The sequence below is a fragment of the Phoca vitulina genome, unplaced genomic scaffold, assembly GCF_004348235.1.
Source record: "Phoca vitulina isolate PV1807 unplaced genomic scaffold, GSC_HSeal_1.0 scaffold117, whole genome shotgun sequence".
In the NCBI taxonomy this organism is placed as follows: Eukaryota; Metazoa; Chordata; class Mammalia; order Carnivora; family Phocidae; genus Phoca; species Phoca vitulina.
The window spans coordinates 1,119,520-1,142,738 of NW_022589820.1; the positions used below are offsets into that span (position 1 = coordinate 1,119,520).

Consider the following 23,219-nt stretch of genomic DNA (forward strand, 5'->3'; position numbering starts at 1 on the left):
GGTCCCGGGAGGCGCGGGGTCTCCTAGGGGAAAGATGGAGACGGGGATAAGCAGCCAAGGCGACAGGGTCTCTTTCGGGGATGTGCCCACAGGCTGAGAAGGAGGGTTTCAGGCGCGCTTGGCGCCGCTGTGTGGCCGAGGCGGCCGCAGAACGCGCTGCATTCGGTAACTCGCAGGGGTCCGGCCTCCTTGGGAGAGGGCGCGGCTTGGAGCGCGGGGCGGGGCCTCCCCAGCGGAGGGTCACGGTCCTAAGGCAGGACGGGCAAGGCCTCCTGAGGAGACGGAGCCGCGGGGGGCGCGGGGCGCGGTTTTCCTAGCAGGGGGCTGGGGGCCTGGGGCAGGGCGGGGCCTCACTAGGAGTGGGCACGACTCGGAGCGCGGGGCGGGCTTTCCCTAGCAAGGAGGCTCGGCTCCTAGGACGGGGCGGGGCCTCCCAAGGAGAGGTCGCGGCTCAGGGCCTCCCAACTTGAGGGTCTGGCTCAAGGGCGCGGGGCGCGGTCTCCCGAGGAGAGGGCGCGGCTCAGGGTGCGAAGCGCGGTTTTTTGGACCGAAGGCGCGGGCCCTGGGGCGAGGCGGGACTTCTCTAGAAGACGCGGCGCGAGGCGCGGGGCGGGGCCTCCCCACGGGAAGGCGTGGCTCAAGGCGTGGGGCCGGGTCTACTGGAGAGAGGGCGTGGCTCAGGATGGGGACGCGCGCCTAGGAAGGGACGAGTCTCCCGAGGAGAGGGCGCGGCTGAGCGCGGGGCGGAGCCGGCGGGGCGGGGAGGGGCGGGGCCGGAGGGGACTACTTAAGCAGCCGCGGAGCGCGCAGACGCCCCGCCATGGCTCTGAGGCGCTTCGTTTCTGTGTTGTGCGCCGGCACTCCCCGCCTCGCCCCGCTGTCCACCGCGCCGGCGGCTCGGGAGCAGACTGCCACAGGCCGGGAGGCAGTGCCAGGATGCGGGGCCGCCGAGGCCGCGCGGCCGCCGGTGCCCGTCGTGGACTTCGGCAACACTCAAGAGGCGTACCGCAGCCGGCGCAGCTGGGAGCTGGTGCGCGGCTTGCTGGTGCTGCGCCTGTGCGCCTCTCCCGCGCTGCTGGCGCACCACGAGCAGGTGCGCGGGTAGGCAGGTGGGTGGGCAGGCAGGTGGGTAGGTGCGCATCGCGGCGTGCAAGCAGGGGCACGCGCCGGATCCTCTGTGTGTTCCCGGAACCTTCATGAAGTTTTACTGTAGAGCGGGAGCCCCTTGAGCATCGCTGGTAGCCAAGAAGTCAGGAGGGGAGTTGTTTCCTGCATTCCCTTTTGGGCCTCGTGAATTTTCCTGTATGCCAGTTACCACTAACTGAAAACGAAGACCAGTTTCTGAATTTTTAAGCTATATGCTGCTTGCAGTAATGCATAGTTGCCACCTGAAATTGAAATGGAATGTCTTCCATGTTGCCCAGACGGAAGTCTTAGTGGTATTGAAAGGCTCATGGCCTGGGAACTCAGAGTTCTCAGAAGATGTGACTAGACAGAGCCGTTCGGAACAGTGTTGGGGAAAATGGGAAGCTACTTGAACTACAACTTTTATTACTTCAACTTAGTAACTTGTGAAAAGTGTGAGTGCTTTGGGGAAGTAAAAAGCACCGTCTCAGCCACTGTCAGTCTGGACGTATGGGAAAGATAGTTTTTCAAGGTGATCCTGGGAACAGTTTGTAAGGGTGCAGTTGTTGGTGCTAAGGGTCTGGAAGGCTCTTCATGTGGGTGGTGGTGATTTCTCAAGTGAGACTGTGCTGAGTGTATGGTACTGCCTTCCTTGGCCCCTGGAGGAGGCTGGGGAGGCTGGACCAAAGAAGAGCACCAAGCCACACTTCAGGCTTAGGTGAAGGTGAAACCACGGTGGGTGGGAGGTGAGGGTACAGGCCACAAAGTCAGAGTCAGGAGGGGTCTGAGGGGACTGTGAGGCCAGCGGAGTGTTGGACTGGGTCTCCAGAAGTTTTACTCAGATGCAGCCTGGGACTGATGGTGGGAGGGGAATGCAGAGGAGGAAGGGGCCGAACTGGAGATGTGGAGGCTCCTGGGAAGCCATCTGTGTTTGTGATAGACGTGGATGCCCTGTGGCAAATTTGTGGCTGTGGAGTGCCCAGGCCAACTGGAGAGGAGGATGGAAAGTGACACTCAGGGGTCAAGGAACCTGGTGGGGGGTGAAGGTGATGAGAACCCTTTGGGGAGCACCAACGTCTGAGGGGCAGCCTGAAAGGAGCAGCAAGGTCTGGAGGTGCAGTGGTCAGGAGGGAGGAGGCAGCTGGGGGGGCGGGAACGACTAGGGGAGGGAATGGCTGGCTATGAGGTCTCGTGGAGGGCAAGGACAGGGACCTGGCTCCTGCGGTCGGGGCATGATGGGACTGCTGGGTGGGACTGGGATGCGTGGGGCAGGAGTGGTGCAGGAGCCCCGCCTACCGCCATGTGGCTGGAAGGGAGGGAGTGAAGGCTTGGAGCCAGCCAGGCCCTATTTCTCCCATCTCAGCACCGAGCTTTCTTCCTTGGAATCAAAGCCAGAGGAGAAGCCAGCAGAGCTGGAGACCATCGGGTACTGTGGGTGACCACTGTCCAAGTGCCAGCAAGTGCTGGGGTGCAGGGACCACTGTGGGTGCTGGGAGGCATGGAGGCTTCTCCCAGCCTTCCCTCCTGTCCCACCTGTGCCCTGAGGACGCCTTCGGGGAGCCCACTAACGGCGCTCTGTGTGCCCCCTGTGGGACCTGTTCCACCACAACATTGCTAGTGGTCACACTGGTGTCAGTAGCCTTGGTGCGTGGCACTGGAGGAAATGGGGAAATGGGGCAGGGGCCCGGCTGCAGGGTTGTGGGCTGCTCACCAGAACCAGTACTTACCTTGTTCTCTGGCCTGGGGTGGAAATTCCTCCTGCTGAGCAGTGCGGATCTGTGCAGCACTTGCGGGGGCAGTTGGGGATCATCAAATCTGTTCCCAGGGAGTGTCAGCCTGAAGGAGCCCTGTTTGAGCTGCTGCATTGGTTTGGGACCCAGTAGGGTCCCTTCCTTGCCAAAAGATAAGGGTTTAGAAAACTCAGGTCTTCCATGACAAAGGCTTCTGTGCTTGGGTGTAGGTCAGTGCAGAAGGGGGTAACAGAAGAGGAAGGGGACAGGATGGATGGTGATGGTGGCCTTGGGGGACAGGAAGGAGAGAGAACTGGCTTTACCCCTCCTTGCCCTGCACACATCTGTTTGAGTCTTTTACAGTGGAAACAAGTACGTGTGTTCGTGGGGCAAGTTTCTAAACCCACGAAGGATGCCCCCACCTGGGGAAGAGTGGGGGCTGCCTTCATCTTAGGCTGTGCTACCCAGGGATGCACCTGATGCCAGGATATTTTTCAAGGGGTAGCTTTGCTCTGGAGTTAGCTTTAGAATTGCCAGTCCTGCCCCGTGTGCTTCCATAGCCCTCTCTGATGGGCTGGCTTCCTTTTGCCAGAGTGAGAGGGTGAGTGACCGGCTCGGTGACCCGGGTGGCCTTGCCTGCCCTTCCCTCTGAGCCCCGCCTCCCCTTGGGAAGCTGGTCAGTGCGAAGTGCAGGCTTTGTGGGAGGTTACCAGCCCAGGGCTCCCCTGGGCCATATTCCACATCTGCCTTGCTTTGATTCTTTGATTAATGTTGACTGTGGCTACTTTCGTGCTTCACGTGCAGGGTTGAGTAGTTACGACTGTGACCACGTGGCCCGTACAGCCTACCTTATTTACCCTGTGGCCCTGGGCAGGAAAATTTGCTGGCCCGAGAGTAGATGGCTGGCCCCTTTCCCCACGCAGTGGTTCCTGACAGTTCTCAGAGCTGACCCCTTCGATGTCAGGGGTTTTCCAGAGCCAGATGATGGTTTTCAGGTGTCCGATTCTGCCCCACCTACCACTGGGGTGATCTTTGATCTAATCAAGATCTGGCTTTTCCTCTAGCAAGGCCGCTCTGGCCCATGGATTCCCTGACTGGAATCTGCTGGCCCTGGCTGTGTGGGGCCAAGGCAGCCTGCCCCGTTCTCCCTCATCGGGCTTTCACTTTCCGTTTCTCATCCTCTTTATAAAAACAATGAGATGCGATGAAGCCAGGTGCTGCAGAGAGGCTGTGGTAAGGCAGAGGGACTGACCCAGAGACCCTTGTCCTCTGGACGCCCTGCGGCGCCCGCACCAAGCACCGACCTGCGATTCTAGGTATGTCTCCCTTCCGGCCAGTGTGGGGCTGCTCGGGATTGGTTTGGGGTTGAAGGTGTTTGATTTGCTCATACTTCTGCTTAGACTAGAGATTGTTCCCTGCAGCCCTGATCCCAAGAGATGTTCCTCACAAAAGGGGCTCTTTTATCCATTGGGTTTGACAGACCTCAGGCTTCTTCTGTCTTGGAGCTAAGTGTGGGGGACAGTGGACACACAGGAATTCCCAGACAGGTGGCAGATATGCCCTCCCAGCAGCCTTCCCTTCTAGCCTCAGGGGACTCCACTGTCCTCATTCCTTCCTGCCCTGGCTGTCGCACTGCAGGGACTCCGTGCCACCTCCGTGCCTTGGCAAGCCACCTCCCCGCTGGATCTAAGTTAGCGAACATCTCCCACCCATCACTCCCTCACCCCTGTTCTGAATCACTTTGTGGAGGTGCCTTGCTCTCTCCCCTGATAGGATGTAAGCTCCTTATCAGTTTTGTTTAGCCTAGAATTGTACTGGGCACAAATCAGCGGCTCAGGACTTGGAATGAATGATGGCAGAAATTGGGGATGTGGCAAAATGTGATTGGAGGAGAAAGCTGAGTGGTTTATGGGCAGCTGTCTTCCCCTGGGGCACGTCCACTCGAGCTGTGGGTCTGCTGTGGCCCTGGATGACTGTACGGAGTCCCCACTGGTCCCACAATGGGCTCTCATCTGACAGACTCTGTAGATGCTCACCTGGCTTATTGTTAGCCTAAGGCTTGCTCCAACTGAAGTTAGACTCCTTCTGAATTTAGCATGTGTTCCTCTGCTCAGCAGCCACTGGAGGGCCGGCCCCTTGCCAGGCACTGTTTGAGGGGCTTGGAATAAGCAGTGAACAAAACATTGAGAAATCTGGGTGCTCGCCTGCTAGAAAGTTGTACCAAATCCTCCTCCTAGCCGGCATAACCCACTGAGGTGTGGACACAGGGAATGTTATGATGAACACGCCTGCTGTTATTCCCAGAGAGACCTGCTGTTCATTTCTTTATCCATCACGTGATGGTCGGGCACCCACTGTGTGCCCCTGGGGTCACCTGTGAGTGTGCAGGGCAGGGAGGTGAGTGGCTGTTGGCGGGGGCGGGGGGTGGGCACTGGGACCTCTGCCCTTCATCAGGAGTGGATTGACAGTAGCTACAGGCTGAGAAGCAGGCTGCTGCCAGTGGTGTCCACTGTTAAACCAAGGCCGGGAGTCGAGTTTGGCCCTGGGGAGAGTGTGTCAAGGCTTTATGGCTGGAGCAAAGGGGGTGGGGGAACAAGGGTGTCCTGCTGGGGACAGGGGAGGCCGGGCAGCCAGGACAGCCCCTTCCTTCTGCCTTTCAGCTGCTCCATCTCACCAGGAGACTTCTGGGGCAGAGGCTGTTCGAAAAGCTGATGAAGATGACCTTCTACGGGCAGTTTGTGGCCGGCGAGGACCAGGAGTCCATCCGGCCCCTGATCCGGCACAACAGGGCATTCGGAGTGGGCTCCATCCTGGACTATGGGGTGGAAGAGGATCTGAGCCCTGAAGAGGCTGAGCGCAAGGAGATGGAGTAAGACCCACCTGGGCATCTGGTCGCCACCCCGAAGCGTCCTGGGGCCAGCTGGGGCTGGGCTGGGAGGAGGGCCCCCAAGGCTAGGAGAGCTTGGTCAGCCTGCTTACCAGTGGCCCTCCTGGGTTCTGCCTGGGGTTCTTGCAGTTTTGTTCTGTGAGAATGACAGCTCTGGGCTTTCACAAAAGGCCTTGTGTGCACAAGGCTGGAGGAGGGACAGGGATTGGGGACGGCAAACTACAGTCCACAGCCCAGTGTGGCCCACCTGCCTGGTTTTGCGTGGTCTGCAAGCTGAGATTGGTTGATACTTTTTTTAAATGGCTGAAACAAAACAAGAATAATATTTTGTGATATGTGAAAAGTATATGAAATTCAAATCACTTTTGCCTTAGAGGGGCAGAGTTGAGTAGCTGTGGCAGGTGCCATATGGCCCACAAGGCTGAAGATAGATGCTACCTGAGCATTTACAAAAGATGTTTGCTGACCCTGGTGTAGGAGGTGCTGTGGCTTCCTGATGTGCTAAAGCATCTCTTCAGAGGGGTTGCTAACCTGCTGGGCAGGGGCCCACTGCCTCACCCTTGCCTAGCTCCTGGGAGGGTTTTCTTTTCTTTTTCTTTTTTTTTAAATTTTCTTTAATTTTCTAAATTTTCTTTTCTTTTTTAATGTATTTTTATTTTTATTTTTATTTTTAAATTAATTTATTTGACAGAGAGAGACACAGTGCGAGAGGGAACACAAGCAGGGGGAGTGGGAGAGGGAGAAGCAGTCCTCCCGCTGAGCAGGGAGCCCGGTGTGGGGCTCGATCCCAGGACCCTGGGATCATGACCTGAGCCGAAGGCAGACGCTTAACCAACTGAGCCAGCCAGGCGCCCCCCCCCCCCCCCGTTTAAAAACTTTATTTATTTATTAGAGAGAGAGAGAGCATGAGCTGGGGAGGGGGGGCGCAGAAGGAGAGGGAGAAACAGACTCCCCGTTGAGCAGGGAGCCCGATGTGGGGCTCGATCCCAGTACCCTGGGATCATGACCTGAGCCGAAGGCAGGTGCTTACCCAACTGAGCCATCCAGATGCCCCTCCTGGGAGGGTTTTCTAATCAGTAGGTGGGCTCTGCCTGGTGAGTGTGGAGCCTGCCAGGCCTGGTGCCTACCCAGGGGTCCCAGAAGGGAATGGCAGCCAGGAGCAGTGTGGCAGGCTGGCCTAGGGCCTCCTCCGGAGGTCACCAACTTCCTGCAGGACCTTTTCTCTGGGCAGTGAGCCTGGGGACAGATGGGTACCTCCCTGACCCACCCTTCTGTGCCACAGAACAAAATTAGAGAATGAGGCCACCCTCTGCTTTCCTGGGGAGGTGGCCGCACAGGAGATCCAGGCCAGACCAGCCCTTTCTTGGCAAAATGCCCGGTTCTTACGCTGGTACCTGCAGCCCTCCGTGTTAGGCCTTTGCTTGCCTTTGGGACCCTTAGTTCTGACAGCAGCTGTGCCTGACCACGTGAGGCTTGGGACAAGCCTGCTGAGTAACCTGTCCTGTCTCAGGCTGGGGTGTTTGCTCTGGCCTGGGGACAAGAGAGGGGGGAGGAAGGAGAAAGGCATCACATGAGGCTCCTGCCCTGGGAACGGAATGTCCAAGCCAAGCAGCAACAGTGGCAGCGGATTGGCCTGGGGAACCCAGCCCCTGCCTAGCCATTTGCTGTCTTAAAGGCGGGGTTCTCCAGTTTGGCACCCCTCTGTGTATTCCTTGTGGGGCTTCTTCAGTGGGGCTGCCTGTTGAATGGCTAATGAGCTCTGTGTCCCTGCTGTGTTTCTCCGTTGAGGGCTGAGTGGTTTCACAATGGCATTTTCTCCCTCTGGTAGGAAGACTCCTTTCCCAGGGTGATCTGGCTGGCTTCCTGCCTGTTCTGCAGGGGGAGCATCGGGAGGTGGGCCGGCCTTGCCCTGTCGTGGAGCCAAGGCGCCTGTGCCCCAGGGCCACCCTGATGTTTGCGCCCCCGATGCTGTAAGGAGCCCCGCTTGGTGGGCTTTGGGACGTGAGTGTTGGTCCCTCCCATCCTAACTTGGTGACCACCATCCGATGTCAGGGGCAGGTGTCAAAGACTCATGCCTGGCTCTGCTGCCAGGTGGCCCAGTGCCTTTGGAGAGGCCTGGGCTGAGGGGGCAGAACATCTATACTGTCAAATTGCCTGCCTGGCTTACTGGGTGTTCTTGGTCAGGAGTGGCTCCAAACCATGCAGCCCCCATCCACATAGCCCCTGTGCAGAGAACTGCTTCTGTGTCCTGGGGGCGGGGTCACAATGACGCTAATCTTGTCATGAGGCCCATAGACCCTGCTCTGGGGAGTGATACAGAGGCCACTACCCCAAATTAAGGCCCCAGGAGCTGGGGAAGGGAGGGTATGGGTGGTGCCGGGCCTGCCCTGGGCATAACCATGTGAGGCACAGAGAGGATGGAGGTTGTCTGAATGCACAGGACGCCCAGCAGGCCTGCTGAGGGTCTGAGTAGGGGGCCCAGGAAGGGTTCCCTGGGGTAGGAAGCAGGAGGTGGGAGGCTGTAGGTGCTGGAGGGAGAGAGTAGCCATCTAGGGCTGGGGTGGGATGGTGTTTCCCAGAACACCTGGTAGAAGGCAGAGGCCGGGGCCCTGGCTCTAGGAGAGGAGCCCCACAGGATCTCCGCAGCAGGCTGAGAGCTGTGGGGATAAGGGGCTGATTGGCTGTGATGAGGACACCCAGGGACAGTGTGGATGGCAGGTGCATCTGTCTTGGCTATGCAGACCCAGGGCTGGCTGGAGGTAGAGCCCCAGGGTGGTGGCAGCTCTTCTGGGACTGGTGGTGCAAAGTGTGCAGAGGACTTGGGTGCTGCCTGGAGTCCGGGCCTGGGGGGCCAGGGAGGTAGGTGTGCAGGTGGGAATGAGCTCCATTGGACTTCTCTGCACATCACTCCCTCCTGCCACCTGCATTTCCCCACTGGGAGAGCTCTCACTGGCTCTCACTTTCTGCTTTTTTCTAAAAGGCAGCCAGCCAACAAATCCCCCAGTGCAGCGAGCTGAGCTTGGAGGCGGCCAAGGGGATGGTTGGGGCCTTCCTGCCGCCTCTCCCCTGGGTCTCTGGTGTTCCGGTGTTCCCCCTCTTCTGCCCTCCGCCCCTGGGCACACTCTCTTCCCTCTTCCACATCCTGGGCTTTGTAAGTGTGTGTGTGTGTGTGTGTGTGTGTGTGTGTGTGTGTGTGTGCGCGCGCGCGCGCATGCGCGTGCGCCCAGGGTTCTTCCTCTCCCCACTGGTGACATGACCCTCCCTCCCCTCCACTGCGCCTGGCCACTGCCATCTTGGTCTTCTTGTGACCCACCCGCCGGGCCTGGTTGAGAGTGTGACCCTGATCCTTGCTGGTGACGTCTGCCCAGAGACAGGCCTCTGTGCCCTGACCACATGGCAGTGCTGCCAGCCCGGTTCCTCTGCTCGGTCATTGCTAAAGTGCTTGCCGTCCGGTCAGGGGGCTCAGCGATGAAGACAGCTGCAGTCTCTGCTTCCCCCGCTGGGCCTGCTGGCGGTGAGGAAGCGAGTGGCCCGTGCCCCCTGTGCCTTTGGAGCCTGGCTGGGGCTTGGATGGTGGATAGGCCCGCTGAGGGGTGTTGAGCAGGACCCTTACACAGTGCTGGGCCACGGGGGGCCTTTTCGATATGGTTTCCCATGTGAATGGAATGCGGCCTGCCTAGAAGGCAGGAACCTTGGAGAGGATACTCCTGTTTCTCTGAGCCATGGGCTGTGTGGTTCCAAAGCAGGCCCGAGTCCCCAGCGGCCACCATCCTTGCTGATGAGACCCATGCCTCAGTGTAGATGGTGGGGCCCGAGTCGGGCTTTTGCCTGGTTGTACCTGGGCCACAGCCTGGGGCTGGTCTTACAGGTGCTCCTTGTTCCCAGCGGGGCTGCTGTTGTGTGGGGCCGACCCCTCCCTCATGTTACAGAGTCAAATATTGTCACACAGGGACACCTCACCCTCTTGTCTTCTGTACATCAAGCGCACGTGTCTAGTTGCCATGAAGTGGCCCCTGTCCCCAGGTTGGGGCCTTGTGGGCTGTGCCGCAGGACGTGGAGCCCCCAGCCTCTGTGGGCTGGCCCAGCTACTGGGACTCCTGGGTCCTGACCTGGGCATCCTGGCTCAGAATCGCCAGATATGGGCCCTGGGGTCACACAAGAGCCAGGGTCCCAAGGGAGGGCTCCCTGGAGGGTGGCCAGCAGCCCCCGACTTGCTGTAGGAGCAGGGAGGTCAAAAGCTGCCTTGGCCCTCTGACTTGGCTTGAGACCACCGCAGGTGCACTTACCTCTATCTCTGTGTCAGGTGCGAGGCCAGGGCGGCTGGGCTGAGCCTGAGCGGGGGCAGAAGCAGCCATGGTCTCAGGCTGGCCTCACTGTCCTGTCCTCATGAGGACTGGGGGTGTTATTCGGGTATGATGGGAGGACTTGGTTTTAAAAGAAAAATTCTGGCTGTTGCTTGGAAGACACACCTAAGGGGCGAGAAGGAGGCAGGGGGCTGGCAGGCAGTGGCTGAAGGTGGGGCCAGCCGTGCGCGCGGGCAGAAGCCCAGAGCCCGGCCTGGGGCTCCTGGTGGTTGGAGGGGCCTGGTTGTAGGGGGTGCATAGAGCAGAGCAACTTCGGGAGTTTTGTGCGCTGGCTGTTGCCTGGGTCCATTCCTTATCAGCCCTGACTGGCCCCGAGGCTCCGTCTTTCCTTCAGAAGGAATGCCCCCATAGCCAGCTTTCTTCAAGCACCTATTCCGTGCCTTGGGCTGTCGGCTAGTTTTACTCACTCCTCACCTACCCGTAAGGACTCTGAGGCTTCTCCAGGGTGTAGAGCCTGTGGGCCAGGCCGGTCCGTGAGGCTGCTGCCCGACCCTGCTCAGGGGAGGTGACCCTGCAGGCCTGCGGTGGGTGGGTGAGGAGGGAGGTGGGGCACGTGAGTCACTCTCACCTGCCCGGGCTAACCCAGCCCTTCTCCTACAGCCCTCCTTGTCAGGTCAGGTTCAGGGCTCAGCGTCTGGCTTCCTCTCACCTCTGCCTGCTCAAAGGGAACCCATGCTTGTCACTTGCAGCCTGAGGTGGTGTGACCGACCCTCACCCTCTTCTTCCTTCGCACAGGTCCTGTACGTCCGCTGTAGAGAGGGAGGGCAGTGGTGAGTAAGAGAAGGCTATTCAGGAACAAATACTCTCTCTACCTGTCCCCTCCCCCGCCCCCAGCCCCTCCTCGGGAGACCTTGGTTCAAGGGCACAGGCGAGACTTGGGGCCAGGGCTCCTCCCTGTGTGCACCCAGGCCATTGCTCCAAGTCTGCCGACATCCTCAGGCTGCTCCCGGGGGTCCTGGTCCCCTTGGCCCTCGGTGGCAAACACTGTCCCATGTGACTAGGGCTCAGCCAGGGAGAAGGAACAGTGAGTGTAGGAGCAGGGAGTGGTGGGCAACACAGTGCAGGGAGGCCGTGGCCGGCAAGGAGCCAGCGCCGAGGGCAGGGGGCTGTGGGCCATCAGCAGGCCTTGCCGGATGCCGGGGAAGCCCTGTGTTTGCCCAGAGCTGGGTGGGAGCGGAGCACAGCACACAGCCTCTGTGTGCTCAGGCCGTGTACCTGCCCCTCCAGGTACGAGTAAGAGGGAGAAGCAGTACCAGGCCCACCGGGCCTTTGGAGACCGCAGGGATGGTGTCATCAGCGCCCGCACCTACTTCTATGCCAGTGAAGCCAAGTGTGACAGCCACATGGAGACATTCTTGCGCTGCATCGAGGCTGCAGGTGGGGCCCCGCGCTTTGCTGGCTGTGCACCTGCCGGGGAGGGCCGACCCCTACGTGTGGAGATGCTGATGGGTGAAAGCGAGGCCAGGCTGGAGCACTTGCCTGGGGCTTCCTCTCTAGGTGGCCCGGACAGTCATGAGGATGACTGTGGGTGACACTGGGGAAGCCATAGGCTGGGCTCAGGTCATACCGGGGTCACGCCTGAGTCCAGCCCTGCGCAAGGAGCCCGGCGCCTCCTGCCTCTTCCCAGATACCAGTGCCCAGCTGTGCGCGGGCTGAGCAGCCTTCCGTCCAGGTCAGGGGCTCGAGCCTGGCCACACGTGGCACTTGGGTTTGGCAGTGGCTTCGCTGCTCCAGGAGCTGGTGCCATGGAGGACTCCTCCGCGCCTGGCCTCTGGGTGGAGCACTCGCCAAAGGAGGTGGGTCGGGGGGCCTCCCCCAGCCACAGCGCAGCCCCACCGGGTGGGCCCGCGGCCGTTCCATTCGTGGGCTCTACCTTCTGCACACTGGGAGGGGTGGGAGTGAGTGGTGCTCGGCAGCGGCCTTCTGAGAGCGGTGCTGGGGAGACGCCAGTGGTCAGGCAGAGACTCAGCCACGCGGGTCCAGAGCAGGGGCGCCTCCTTGCCTCTGTGCCTGCTCTGCCTGAAGCGAAGGTCACGGAAGTGAAGACGGGTCGTGGGTTTCTGGAAGGGAGGAGAGAGGCGAGTGTGGTTGAGCACCTGCTGTGTTCCATGCTCTGTTCTGCTGGGTGTTTCTGCGTTCTGTGAACCCTTTCCCTGCCCCCCTCCTCTCCCCTGCCCCCCTCCTCCCCCTCCTCGCCCCCCCCCCCGCCGTGGGCAGCCTGGGGGTGCCGGTGGCATGGGAGAGGACGTGGGGCAGGGACTGAAGGAGCCAGCTCCTTTGCCCACCGGCTTCCTGGATCCACGTGGCTAATAAACCCTGCCAAGTTGCCTGTTCCCGCCTCCGGGGTGGGGTGCGCATGTGTATTTATGGGCTCAGTAGGAACGTTGTCCTTCTGCCCATAAGTGGTTAGCCAGCCAGCCCAGGATATGTGGCTCCTTGGTGGGCTCTCCCCTCCTGTTCAAGGGCGGGGGGGGCGGGCTGGGTGGCTGGCAGGGGCCCCTGGCGCCATCCACCTTAGCCTGAGATGGCCGAGCTGCCACTAGGGCTGCTTCCAGGGAGGGTAAGGCAGGCACGCTGGGGAGCGGAAGGCCCGTCCAGGAAGCGCGGTGCCGTGCTAGGGCCTGGTGGGGAAGGGAGGATTGATCTGCTGGTGCCGCTCCGTGGTGGTCTTGGGGCCCATCTGGAAGGGAGAGCCAGGACTGTGTTGCTGTAGCTAATTGGTAGGAAGGGGGGCCATGCCAGCCATTCGCAGTCCGTCACGAGTCTGGTGAGATGTGTCTCACTCCTGGGGGGCACAGATTCTGGGCACTGGCTCCTGGTCCTCCTCGTCCCCCTCTGGAGCCCTAATGGTTCTTCCTGTGGCTTCTGACAGGCGGAGCCAGTGATGATGGCTTCTCAGCCATCAAGCTCACTGCACTGGGGAGACCTCAGTTTCTGGTAAGTGCCAGAACCTTCCACGTGCAGAGTTTGTGAGAACCTGGGGTGCTGTGAGCATTAAGGGAAAGCTCCTGTGCTGGTACGTTGGTGCTGGGAGCCAGGCACACAGGGAACCAGGAGGGGGCCCAGGGGCTCTGCGGGGGTCCTGGGGGCGGGAAGCTGGGCGTGCACCAGAGAGGGAGGCTCAGGCCTGCACTTGCAGCTGCAGTTCTCAGATGTGCTGACCAAGTGGAGACGATTCTTCCACCAAATGGCTGCAGAGCAAGGGAAGGCTGGTCTGGCTGCCATGGATACGAGGTTGGAGGTGGCCGTGCTGCAGGTGTGAGGCCTTGCCCGCTGGGTGTGAGTGGGTGGGCACCGTGGGGGCTCGGGGAGGAGCCCTGGCCAGGTGGTGTGTGCGGTGGGTTCCCAGAGGCCTGTAGCACCCCCCCCCCATGCAGCAGCAGCTGGGGTCTGCTGGGAAGGACATGCTGGGGGCGAGGGTTCGAGGAGCGGGGTTTGCCCTGCAGGTGGCAGAGTACTGCTTTGGGTCCAGGAAGGGGCATCAGGGACGGGTAGGAATGAAACACAAACCAGAACCGTATCCTGTTTGCACTAGTGGTGTAATAAAATAGTCAAAAGAGCAACGCAGATGTTGGGGGGGGGGGGGCAGGAAATGTTAGCGAACGGGGCTGGGGCAGGTTCATGGGACTGGCAGCTTCTTACTTCTCAAGGAAAGTGTGGCAAAGATGGGCATCGCCTCCAGGACGGAGATTGAGAACTGGTTCACTGCGGAGACCCTGGGCGTGTCTGGGTAAGAGTAGCCCCCGAGCTGGGAGTTCCGGAGTGTCTGCCCTGATTCAGCCACAGTTCCAGCAGAGCCCCAACGGCTTCTCCCAGTCCTGGTTGCCCTCCTGGAGAGCATGGGCCTGGTGTGACAGTGCTGAAGGACCTTTGCCCCGAGACACACAGCAGGAGTTGGGGGCCTGGAGTCCACGGGGCCGGGGCTGCAGCTAGCCCAGGGCTAGTCCAGACTATAGCTGCGTAGGAGCACCCCTGAACCGTCAGGGCCGCTCACAGAATTATTTGGGTCCTAGAGTAAGGGTGCCACACTCAGCCCTCCCTGGGGTCCACATGGCAGGCAGGCTGAGGGTCAGGGCAGCTGAGATCCTAGAGGGGCCCACACCTCTTTCTGAGGGGTCTGGAAGCTGGGACTGAGATCACCAGGGCCCCTGGGGGGGTGGGTAGCAGCTGTCCCGTTACATGCAGGGTCTGCCTCCTTCCTGGCCTCCCATGTTTGGCTCTTTCCCAAGCCTGACATGGCCCATGGTGTCCTTGGTGTTCACCCTGGGTTTTTAGTAGCTGCTGCCGCCCCAATGCAAGAATATTCTGGTTTTGGTTTCCATTTTGTAAACAGAGGACAATGTTAACATTTTATCTGTCTTTTAAAACTGAACACTGAGGCGGGTTTTGCGGGGGTTGGGCTAGGGGTGCTCTTTTAAGGCATGGGCTGGTTTGGGGACTGGGCCCCCCGACAGATCCTAGTGCCCCCGTGCTGATGCAGCTTCTCCCACAGCACCCTGGACCTGCTGGACTGGAGCAGCCTCATTGACAGCAGGACCGAGCTCTCCAAGCACCTGGTGGTCCCTAACATGCAGGTGACCACCCCTCACCCCTGAGCCCTGTCACACTGGGGTGCGAGGCTGAGAAGGGAAATGCTCCCTGTCCCTCACCCTGGGGACACAGCTGGCTGAGACCAGCGTCCTTCCTGGCCACACAACACCCCTGTGGTCCGGAGGAGGAGGACAGGTCCCTGAGTGCCCCACAGAGGAGGACAGAGACCCACGTCCTCTATCCTTGCATGCTGGGTCGTCCCAAACCTCAGTGGCCTGAAATGGCAGTAATCCTGTTGTCCTGCATTGCAGTTCTGGACTGACCAGTTCTAGTGGTTCTAGCTCAGGGTTTCCCTTAAAGTTGTTCTCAGAGGGTGGTGGGAGCTGGGCTCATTGTGGAGGGGCCCCACTCACACGGCCAGCGGTGGATGCTGGCTGTGTGGGGCGGGGCTTCCTCGCCATGCGGGGGCTGGGCTCCCAGGGTGAGTGTCCCCTGAGAGCCGGGCGGAAGCACGGTCACCTTTTCCAGCCTCACCCCAGATGTCCCATGGCGTCACTTGTGCCCAGTTGTGTGAAAAGTCACTAGGCCAGCCTGTGTTCTCGTTCTCACCAGGGAATGAGAGCCCCCTTCCCTGCCCGTCCTGCCTGGGGGAGGTGCCAGGACTTTGCACTCTGTTTGAAACCACCCCTCAAGCTGGATGTAAAGCAGCAGAAGCACCTTGGGAAAACATCCCACAAACAGTGCCTCCCACAAGCACCCGGGCCCGGCTGACCGAGGGCCCAGCCCCCAAACTGAGACTCTGAGGGCCAACAGAGGGGCATGCTCCAGGCCCCACCGGGAGTGCCCTGGGCGGGGTTAGCGGGCATGTGGTGCTAGCAGAGGGCCCAGTGCCCTGTGGGCCTCCAGGATAGGTACCCCCTGCCGACCTGCTGCCTCCCCGAAGGCCACCATCTGGGGATGGTGCCTCTGTCCCCGCTGCGGTGTTGTCAGTCTCCTGCAGGCTGTCCCTGTCTGCCTGTGATCGCCATTCTCCCTCCAAGCCCTCTCCTTGCTAGGGGCTGAACCCTTCTGGGTGATTGGATGGGCCAAGGGTTACTTCCTTACCGTTGTGTGGGGGCAGAAGGGGGATCCCCTTCCAGGGTCCTGGGAGGCTGTGGGAGCAGATACCTTGGGTGCAGGCCTGACCTGGGGCAGCTAACCCTGTGAGTCAGAGGGTGCTGGCTGGCAGCGAGGTTCTGGGGTGCCGTGTAGCCAGGTGGCCTCAGGGCAGGGCACTGATCTTTGCTAAAAAATGGGGAAGGGGTGGGGATGAGGTGGCCTTGCGGGTCCTGGGGACCATGCACTGGGTATTGGTAGGCCCTGCACACGGGGGGGAGAAGGGTGCCCTTGGGCAGGGGACGTGGTGGCTTTGAGAGGTGGGGGCTTAGAGCCCTGCTGCGGCCTGACTACGTGCTGCCCCAGACAGGACAGCTGGAGCCTCTGCTGTCACGGTTCACTGAGGAGGAAGAGCTGCAGATGACGAGGATGCTGCAAAGGATGGACATCCTGGCCAAGGTCGAGGACCCTGGGACATGCCCAGAGAAGGGGCCACGTGTCTCACCTGACCCCAGTCAAACTCTCTGTCCCACCCCTGCACCTCTTAGAAAGCCACGGAGATGGGCGTGCGGCTGATGGTGGACGCCGAGCAGACCTACTTCCAGCCGGCCATCAGCCGCCTGACCCTGGAAATGCAGCGCAAGTTCAATGTGGGGAAGCCACTCATCTTCAACACGTACCAGTGCTACCTCAAGGTACAGCCCCTGCCTGCCGTCTCCCTGCCAGCCCTCGGGTGAGCGGAGGCCCCTCGTGTAAGTCCCGTGCTGGTGTTGGGGAGAGGCCTCTACCTGAGCATGACGGACTCCGAGCAGGAAGAAAGGCCTAGGGCCCTGTCCCCAGCTGTGTACCGGCCCCTTCTCTGGGCCTCAGATCCCAGACGGGTGTAGAAGGGGTAGGAGGAAGGTGAAGGAGCCTTTTTACGGTCTGCTTCATGTGCCTTAATCCCCAAATTTTGAAGGTCTCATGTGTCACTGGTTTTTCCTGCCATTTTTTAGTTCGGGTCCCATCGGATCAGATGGTTCATGGGACTGGCAACTTCTGGTTGCCTCCCCACAGAAAGACTTGCTCAAGATTTTGCATGTACCTCTGGGAGCCCCGGGGTGCTTCAGGGTGGGATTGCTGAGCACGAACCTGGGCTGGGCTGCTCTGGGACCAGGCAGGTATTTGGAAGACAATGGTATGGGATGGGTGTCAAGGCTCCGGCATTGGGGGGGGGGGGGGGGGGGGGGGAATGGTGGGGGAGGTCCAGGCAGGTGCCCGTAGCATGCAGCACCGTCAGCCCAGGGAGACTCTGGAGTGCACCGTGGCTTCTGGCACCTCGTCTGTCCCCCAACAGGGTTGTCCCAGGCTACCCAGAAGAATCCCCATTTCTAAGAGACAGAGGTCAAGGGGCCTTCCTCACCCCTACTTGTCTCCCAGCTCCCCTAAGCACCCGCAGGTCAGGCAGCTGCTGCTGGCCCTGGTGTCCCACGGTGACTATACCCTGGGAGCACCTAGGCCTCAGGGGACACAAGCTGGAGGGGGCCTCATCCTGGTCATCATCAACTTTTGGCCCCGGTCCCACAGGACGCCTATGACAACATCACCCTGGACGTGGAGCTGGCTCGCCGCGAGGGCTGGTGCTTTGGGGCCAAGCTGGTGCGGGGTGCATATATGGCCCAGGAACGTACCCGCGCCGCAGAGATTGGCTATGAGGACCCCATTAACCCTACGTACGAGGCCACCAATGCCATGTACCACAGGTGCGCCAGCCCTCCTTGGCCCCGAGGGCCTCATGGCTTCCTGGGCAGGGGAATGAGAAAACAGGGCCGGGGTGCTGGCACTGACCCCACAAGACGCCCATCTGAAGGGGGAGCAGGAGTGAGACTTATGCTTGAGGCCAGAACTGATTATCTCCTCTGCTTTTAACTTACTGTTTATTTTTTGAATCCTCTGCTGTTATACCCTTTCCAAAAACTATTAAGGTGCATTTTTAGTACAGAAAAGCCTACTGAATAAAACTAAACTGGCCCAGGTCCGCCAGCTGCCTCTTGTTGACACTTAGGAGAAGGGAGATGCCCCGGCTGGCCCTCCTGACTTGTATAGAGCCCATTTGCTTTTCATATTACACACCGGGGTCATCAGCTGTTCTGCATCTGCTTTTAGTGTGTTTGTCTTGCCAACATTGTCATGCAGCAGGGACAGGCAGAGCGTGTGCTCTCTCTCTAGGGGGTTGTGTGTGTGTGTCGCAAATTCAGACCCCTGGCGTCTGCCTGGCTCCCGCGTCCTCCCTGGCAGTTCCCTGCTACTTTCCCAGAGCTGCTGAGTATGCATGTGTGTACCCGCCTCGGCTTTGGCATCATGCACTCAGCCCTGTGCCCTTGCTTTTCCAGGTAACACCCGTCGGGACGCCCCCGTGTCAGCGTGCGGGCCCCCGCTGTTAACCCAGCGGCTAGCAGCATGCCCATCCCCGTCAGGACGGTAGCGACCCGTAGCACACCTTGTCCCCGCGTACTCATGGGCAGGGACACGGTTGTGGCACATTCCTAGCAGCCAAGTTGCTGGGTCCAGGACATGCACCTTCGCTGCCAGATGGTAGCCCCCTCACGCCGTGTGTGGGGGGAGGCCCTCCGCTCCCGCCAGGCCTTTGATTTCCTTGTGGACCCCTTCCCGGAAGCGAAGGTGTACGTGTCACGTGCCGGGGGCACCGTGCCCCAGCCAGTCCCGTCGCATGTCTAGCCCTGGGTGCTGCTCGTGTTTTCTTTCTTACCCGCGAGGTGCTGAGGAATGTCAAGTGCAGCCGTGGTCCTACTGCTGTGGCCACGCTTGGGAGGAGTGGGCTCGCTAGATGGCCCTGGGCCTGCCTGTGGCCCCTGCGGGTTGGGGCTCACGTGGCACTCCCCCCAGGTGCCTCAACTATGTCCTGGAGGAGCTGAAGCACAACACCAAGGCCAAAGTAATGGTGGCCTCCCACAATGAGGACACAGTTCGCTTCACGCTGCGCAGGTAGGCGCCCCCCCCAGCTGTGCGGTGCTCCCCGGTGGGGGAGGGGCTCGGGATGAGGGCCGTGGAAGCCTGTGCCGTGGGGTGACGTCTGTGCGGGGAGCAGGAGGGCAGCTGTAGTGTCCTGCAGGCCCCCCGCCCCCCAGACACTGCAGGAGCAAAAAGGCGATTTGTAGTTACTTTGCTTTTTAAAGTTAATACCTGACTTATTAAAGTTGCAAATTCAAAAGCTAAATTTCCTTAGGCGCTTACTGAACTTTGTGCTTGCAGAAATGCACAAATACAGTATGTAACGTCAGCGCCCCTCGGGAGGCCTCTGGCGTGTCACCTCGTTTATAAATAATCTCTCTTAACGCTTTAAACTGCATTTGGAATTTAATACAGTCTGTTTTCTCTTTAAATGCCTGTCCTATGGAGCAAAACTTTGGTAGAATCCATACAAGTCAGATATAGGACTAAGGTGAAGTAAATTCTTAAATATTCCAGTGTCATTACCATGTTTCTGTGTTCTCCCTCTTCACCCAGGCAGCACCACACGTGGTGGGGGGGGGTCCTAGCCCCAGTCACAACCTTCCTGGGCCGGAGGCCCCACGCAAAGTACGGCGGCAGCCTTTCCCGGGAGCAGAGCAGGGCGCCCGAGGCTTGTGGCCCAGCCGGGCTCCGGGAAGGAGGGATGAAGGAACAGGCAGGGCAGGGCGCGGCCTGATGAGCGCGCTCTGGTCACTCCGCACCCACTCGTGACGAGGTGCCGCCTCTCCGCCTGTGATGGCGCTGCTTTCGCACAGCCCGCAACTGCAGCTGACAGCCGTGGTTTCTCATGCGCAGCAGTCACGGCCATGGGGTGGGGACAAGAGCGCCGAGGCTACCAGTGCCACCTGGGCTGAGTGCAGACTGTGACGAGCCTCCCTCCCAAGAGTCCCTGCCAGGGCCGGGTCTCACTGCTTCCATGGGACGGGTGGGGGGGCCGAGTGGGGGGGCCGAGTGGAGTCCCAGCTGGACAGGGCTGTTCCGCTTTCTCTCCATCCCTAGGGACTTCCCAGGTGCTCATTTCCTGCCTCGGATGCCCCATCCTTGTCATTGGATGTCAGAGGGCCAGGGGCACCTTCTGCGCTCAGCGCAAAAGGAAAAAAAAAATAGGTCTAGCCTGACTTCTAAAACACCTGATTGAGTTGTAAATCTTAAAACCTGTTTTCCCCTTAGGCTTAAAGATACTACTCTGTGATGGAAACTTGATCAAAGCTTGAACCCTTGGGCACCAGGGTCCTCCACTAGACGATGCACACCAAGAGCCTCTCCGCACCCCCGGCCTAGCACTTGGGAACCCGCAGCCCTGCCCAGTGGCAGGCCCCTGTGTGGGTCAGCGGTGTGGAAAGTGGCGCCCTCCTAGGTTTCAGTTACGCGCTCAGCCAGCTCTGTTGGCCACTCACATCTAATGCAGGGATCACAGTCCACTCAGACACGAGCTACACACAGGACAGTGGGACTCGGAGAGGTATAACCTGTCCTCAGAAGGGCTCCCTTCCTCCTGTCTTCTCAATCTTCCCCCCCCACAACATGTCTGTTTTCACCATCTTAGTGGACACGGCTTCCCCCCATCTGGAGTGCCCTCTGAGCACGCTCTCCTCTCTAATAGCCCCCTGGGCCCGCGCCAGGCTTCACAAATACCACTATCGTGGAGAAGGCTCAGCCCCCACAGTCTGTGGTTCTGTGGAGCCCACAGCAGCTTGGGCTGGCCCTCCCCGAGGAAGCGGTGTGGGTCTCTGATGCCACATCGGGGTTCTCCGTCTGAATAGCTTGGGTCAGCTTTGGCCAAGTGGCAAACCAACCCCAAACTCAGAGGCCTGAACAGCAGTGTATCCCATGGGCCAGCAGGGTGGGCTGGGCTCGCTGGGGGCTGCTTTTGCTGGCCTTGCCTGGGGCCTGTCTTGCATCTGTGGTCAGCTGAGGCCTGACTGGACCTAAATGGCTTCATTCATTGGCACATCCTCAGTCCCTCCACCCGACTGGGTCTGCATCAGCAAAGGGGACTGCATCACATGTCCAGTTTCCAGTAGGCCAGGCCAGGCTTTGCCTCATGGTGGTCTCAGGCTTCCAGAAGCCCTGGAGAGGGCAAGCCTCTGCCCACATCACATTTGCTATTGTCCTGCTGGCCAGAGGAAGTCAGGAGGCCCAGCCTAGATGGCAAGTGGAGAGCCCCCATCTGCTGGCGGGGAGCTGCAGTCACAGGGCAGAGGGCGCGGAGAGGGGTCAGCAGCCGTCACTGCGGGAGCCACCGGAATGTCCCTACTGCCAGTAGTCAGGAAGCAGCCCTGCTCTAACAGGGTTCACGTTCCAGTGGGGCCCAAAGATACCTAAACCGGAGACCAGGACAACATGGTAGAGACTGTGGCCTGCTTTAGACTGGGTGGCCCCCACACTGGAGCCAGACTCTGAGGGAAGGAGGAAAAGGGCTTGTGTGATGACCCTCATGCCAGGGGAGCGCACTCCTGGCCAACAGCCTGGGTGCGTGTGAGGAGAACCCAGGCTGAACATGCCCCTGGAGGGAGGTGGATGAGGGCAGGTTCCAGAGCGCTAGTGCAGGTATGTTGAGTCTGGACACGTGGATACAGGAAGCTGGAGGTAAAAAATGTAGGAATCCTCAGCAAGTAGACATTTCAAACCCTGGGAATTTTTGTAAGATCCTACGAGGGGAGGTGTGAAGACAGGAGAGGATGCTGGACAGAGTTGGGGGCCACCCACCCCAACATCTGAGCGGCGTGAATAGAAATGTGAGCCTCATCTATTCTAAATGTTCCACTAGCCACACAAAAAAGATAATTTCAGTAATACCTTTCAGTTAGCCCAACATACCCAAAATATTACCTGTATTCAGCATTTCGGAGAAACAGTGCATTCTTTTTTCCAGTTTTCAAAATTCCATGTGTGTGTGATACTCGCAGCCCATCTCCGTTTAGGCCAGCCGACTTCTAAAGACTCCGTGGTCACCAGTGGCTGGTGCCGCTCTATGGGACAGAGCAGCCAGCAAGGGGAGGACAAGAGACCCGGTCGGGTGGAGGGACTGAGGATGTGGCACTGAAGCAGAGGGGCTCAAAATGGGGCAGGGGAGGGCCTCTGAGAGCCTCCCCAGGCCACACCTTGGGGCAGGCTTGCCTTGCTGGGTCAGGGTACCAGAACAGAGGTCAGGACAGACAAGAGGGAAGGGAGAGAGCACACAGTGGAAGGGGGAGGACGGAACTTGGTAGCCATGGGCTAAGGTGGGAACCAGGGCAGAGGCCTGGTTTGGGCAGCACAGAGCCTACACCCATGCCCATACTGCAGGGGATGGAGGCTAAAGTGTATGCTTGAGGATCTGGGAGTGGCAGTCGGGGGGGGGGGGGCGCGGCGGGGCTCACCTGCCACACTGTCTGTCTATAGGATGGAGGAGCTGGGCTTGTACCCTGCCGATCGCCAGGTGTACTTTGGACAGCTACTGGGCATGTGCGACCAGATCAGCTTCCCACTAGGTGAGCGAGGCCTCCCTGGGGAGCAGGGGTGGGGCTGTCCAGGGCTGGGACTCACTGCTTCTGCCTGTGTACAGGCCAGGCAGGCTTTCCCGTGTACAAGTATGTGCCCTATGGCCCTGTGATGGAGGTGCTGCCCTACCTGTCCCGCCGTGCCCTGGAGAACAGTGGCGTTGTGAAGGGCGCCTGGCGGGAGCGACAGCTGCTGCGGCAGGAGCTCAAGCGGAGGCTCCGCACAGGCAGCCTTTTCCACCGTCCAGCCTAGTGTTCGTGGGCTACCATCGTCATCCACCTTCAGACTCGGCCTCCAGCCCTTGCCTTGTGGGGCTCTGCGTGGCCCCTGGGCCGGTGCACAGCTATAGCCCAACCCCAGCCTCACGTGGATTCACCTTTTTATGCCCCTGAGACCTGCTGGAAGTGGGGCCTCAGTGCCCCTCTGGCCCCTGCTCAGGATGTGGGCACTCAGGCTGTGTCTGATGCCTGCCAGAGCCACTGGGAACTGTCCGGAACTGCCTCTGAACAAGTGGGCACGACCCCCATCTCTGCTAGGCCCCAGGACCTTGGACCCGAAGGACCACTTTCTGCCAGGGTTCATCTAGCACCCCCCCGCTGCCGAGCCCCACAGGCGGGCAGTCGCCAGGCTGGGGAAGCCGGCCTGGTCAATAAACCACTACTTCTGCAGCCCTTAACTTCGTGCCTGCAGTGCTCTTTCCCTTGCACCATCATGTGGGGTCAGCATCAAAGATAGAGTGGCGCTGATGGCCCTGCCTCTCTGGCACCGTGTCCCTGGGGGCCAGGCTCACCGTGGGTGGGGTGGACCCCCCAATCCCTCCCTCCAGGGTGTATCACAGATTCAGCTATGTCAGGTGCTGGACACTCCCACCCCTGGACTCGGACCAGTGCAGACAGGATGCTCCTAGGGGTGGGCTTGGTGCTTCTCTACCTGGGGACTCTCTCCCCCAGGCTCTTCCTACTGTTCTATGCCCCTTGCCCCAGCTGCCCCGTG

The 23,219-nt window shown here is 60.0% G+C and overlaps 1 protein-coding gene across 4 annotated transcripts; it reads left to right on the plus strand.

Moving 5' to 3' along the window:
• Nucleotides 1-820: 820 nt before the first annotated feature.
• Nucleotides 821-23,068, plus strand: LOC116628314 (proline dehydrogenase 1, mitochondrial). 4 transcript variants are annotated; one of them, XM_032398572.1, is made up of 16 exons: nt 1,018-1,093; nt 3,920-4,171; nt 5,516-5,724; nt 10,842-10,876; nt 11,334-11,483; nt 12,979-13,043; nt 13,246-13,362; nt 13,757-13,836; nt 14,599-14,680; nt 16,098-16,190; nt 16,280-16,426; nt 17,298-17,473; nt 18,618-18,716; nt 19,131-19,173; nt 22,128-22,216; nt 22,291-23,062. In XM_032398572.1, exons 3-16 carry the CDS (start codon nt 5,567-5,569, stop codon nt 22,616-22,618), a joined length of 1,662 nt encoding a protein of 553 aa, XP_032254463.1. In that variant the 5' UTR covers nt 1,018-1,093; nt 3,920-4,171; nt 5,516-5,566; the 3' UTR covers nt 22,619-23,062. The 4 variants fall into 4 exon arrangements, with proteins under 4 accessions (XP_032254461.1, XP_032254462.1, XP_032254465.1 ...); XM_032398570.1 differs by lacking the exon at nt 3,920-4,171 and having other exon boundaries at nt 821-1,093; nt 22,291-23,064; XM_032398571.1 differs by lacking the exons at nt 3,920-4,171; nt 19,131-19,173 and having other exon boundaries at nt 821-1,093; nt 22,291-22,563.
• Nucleotides 23,069-23,219: the final 151 nt, after the last annotated feature.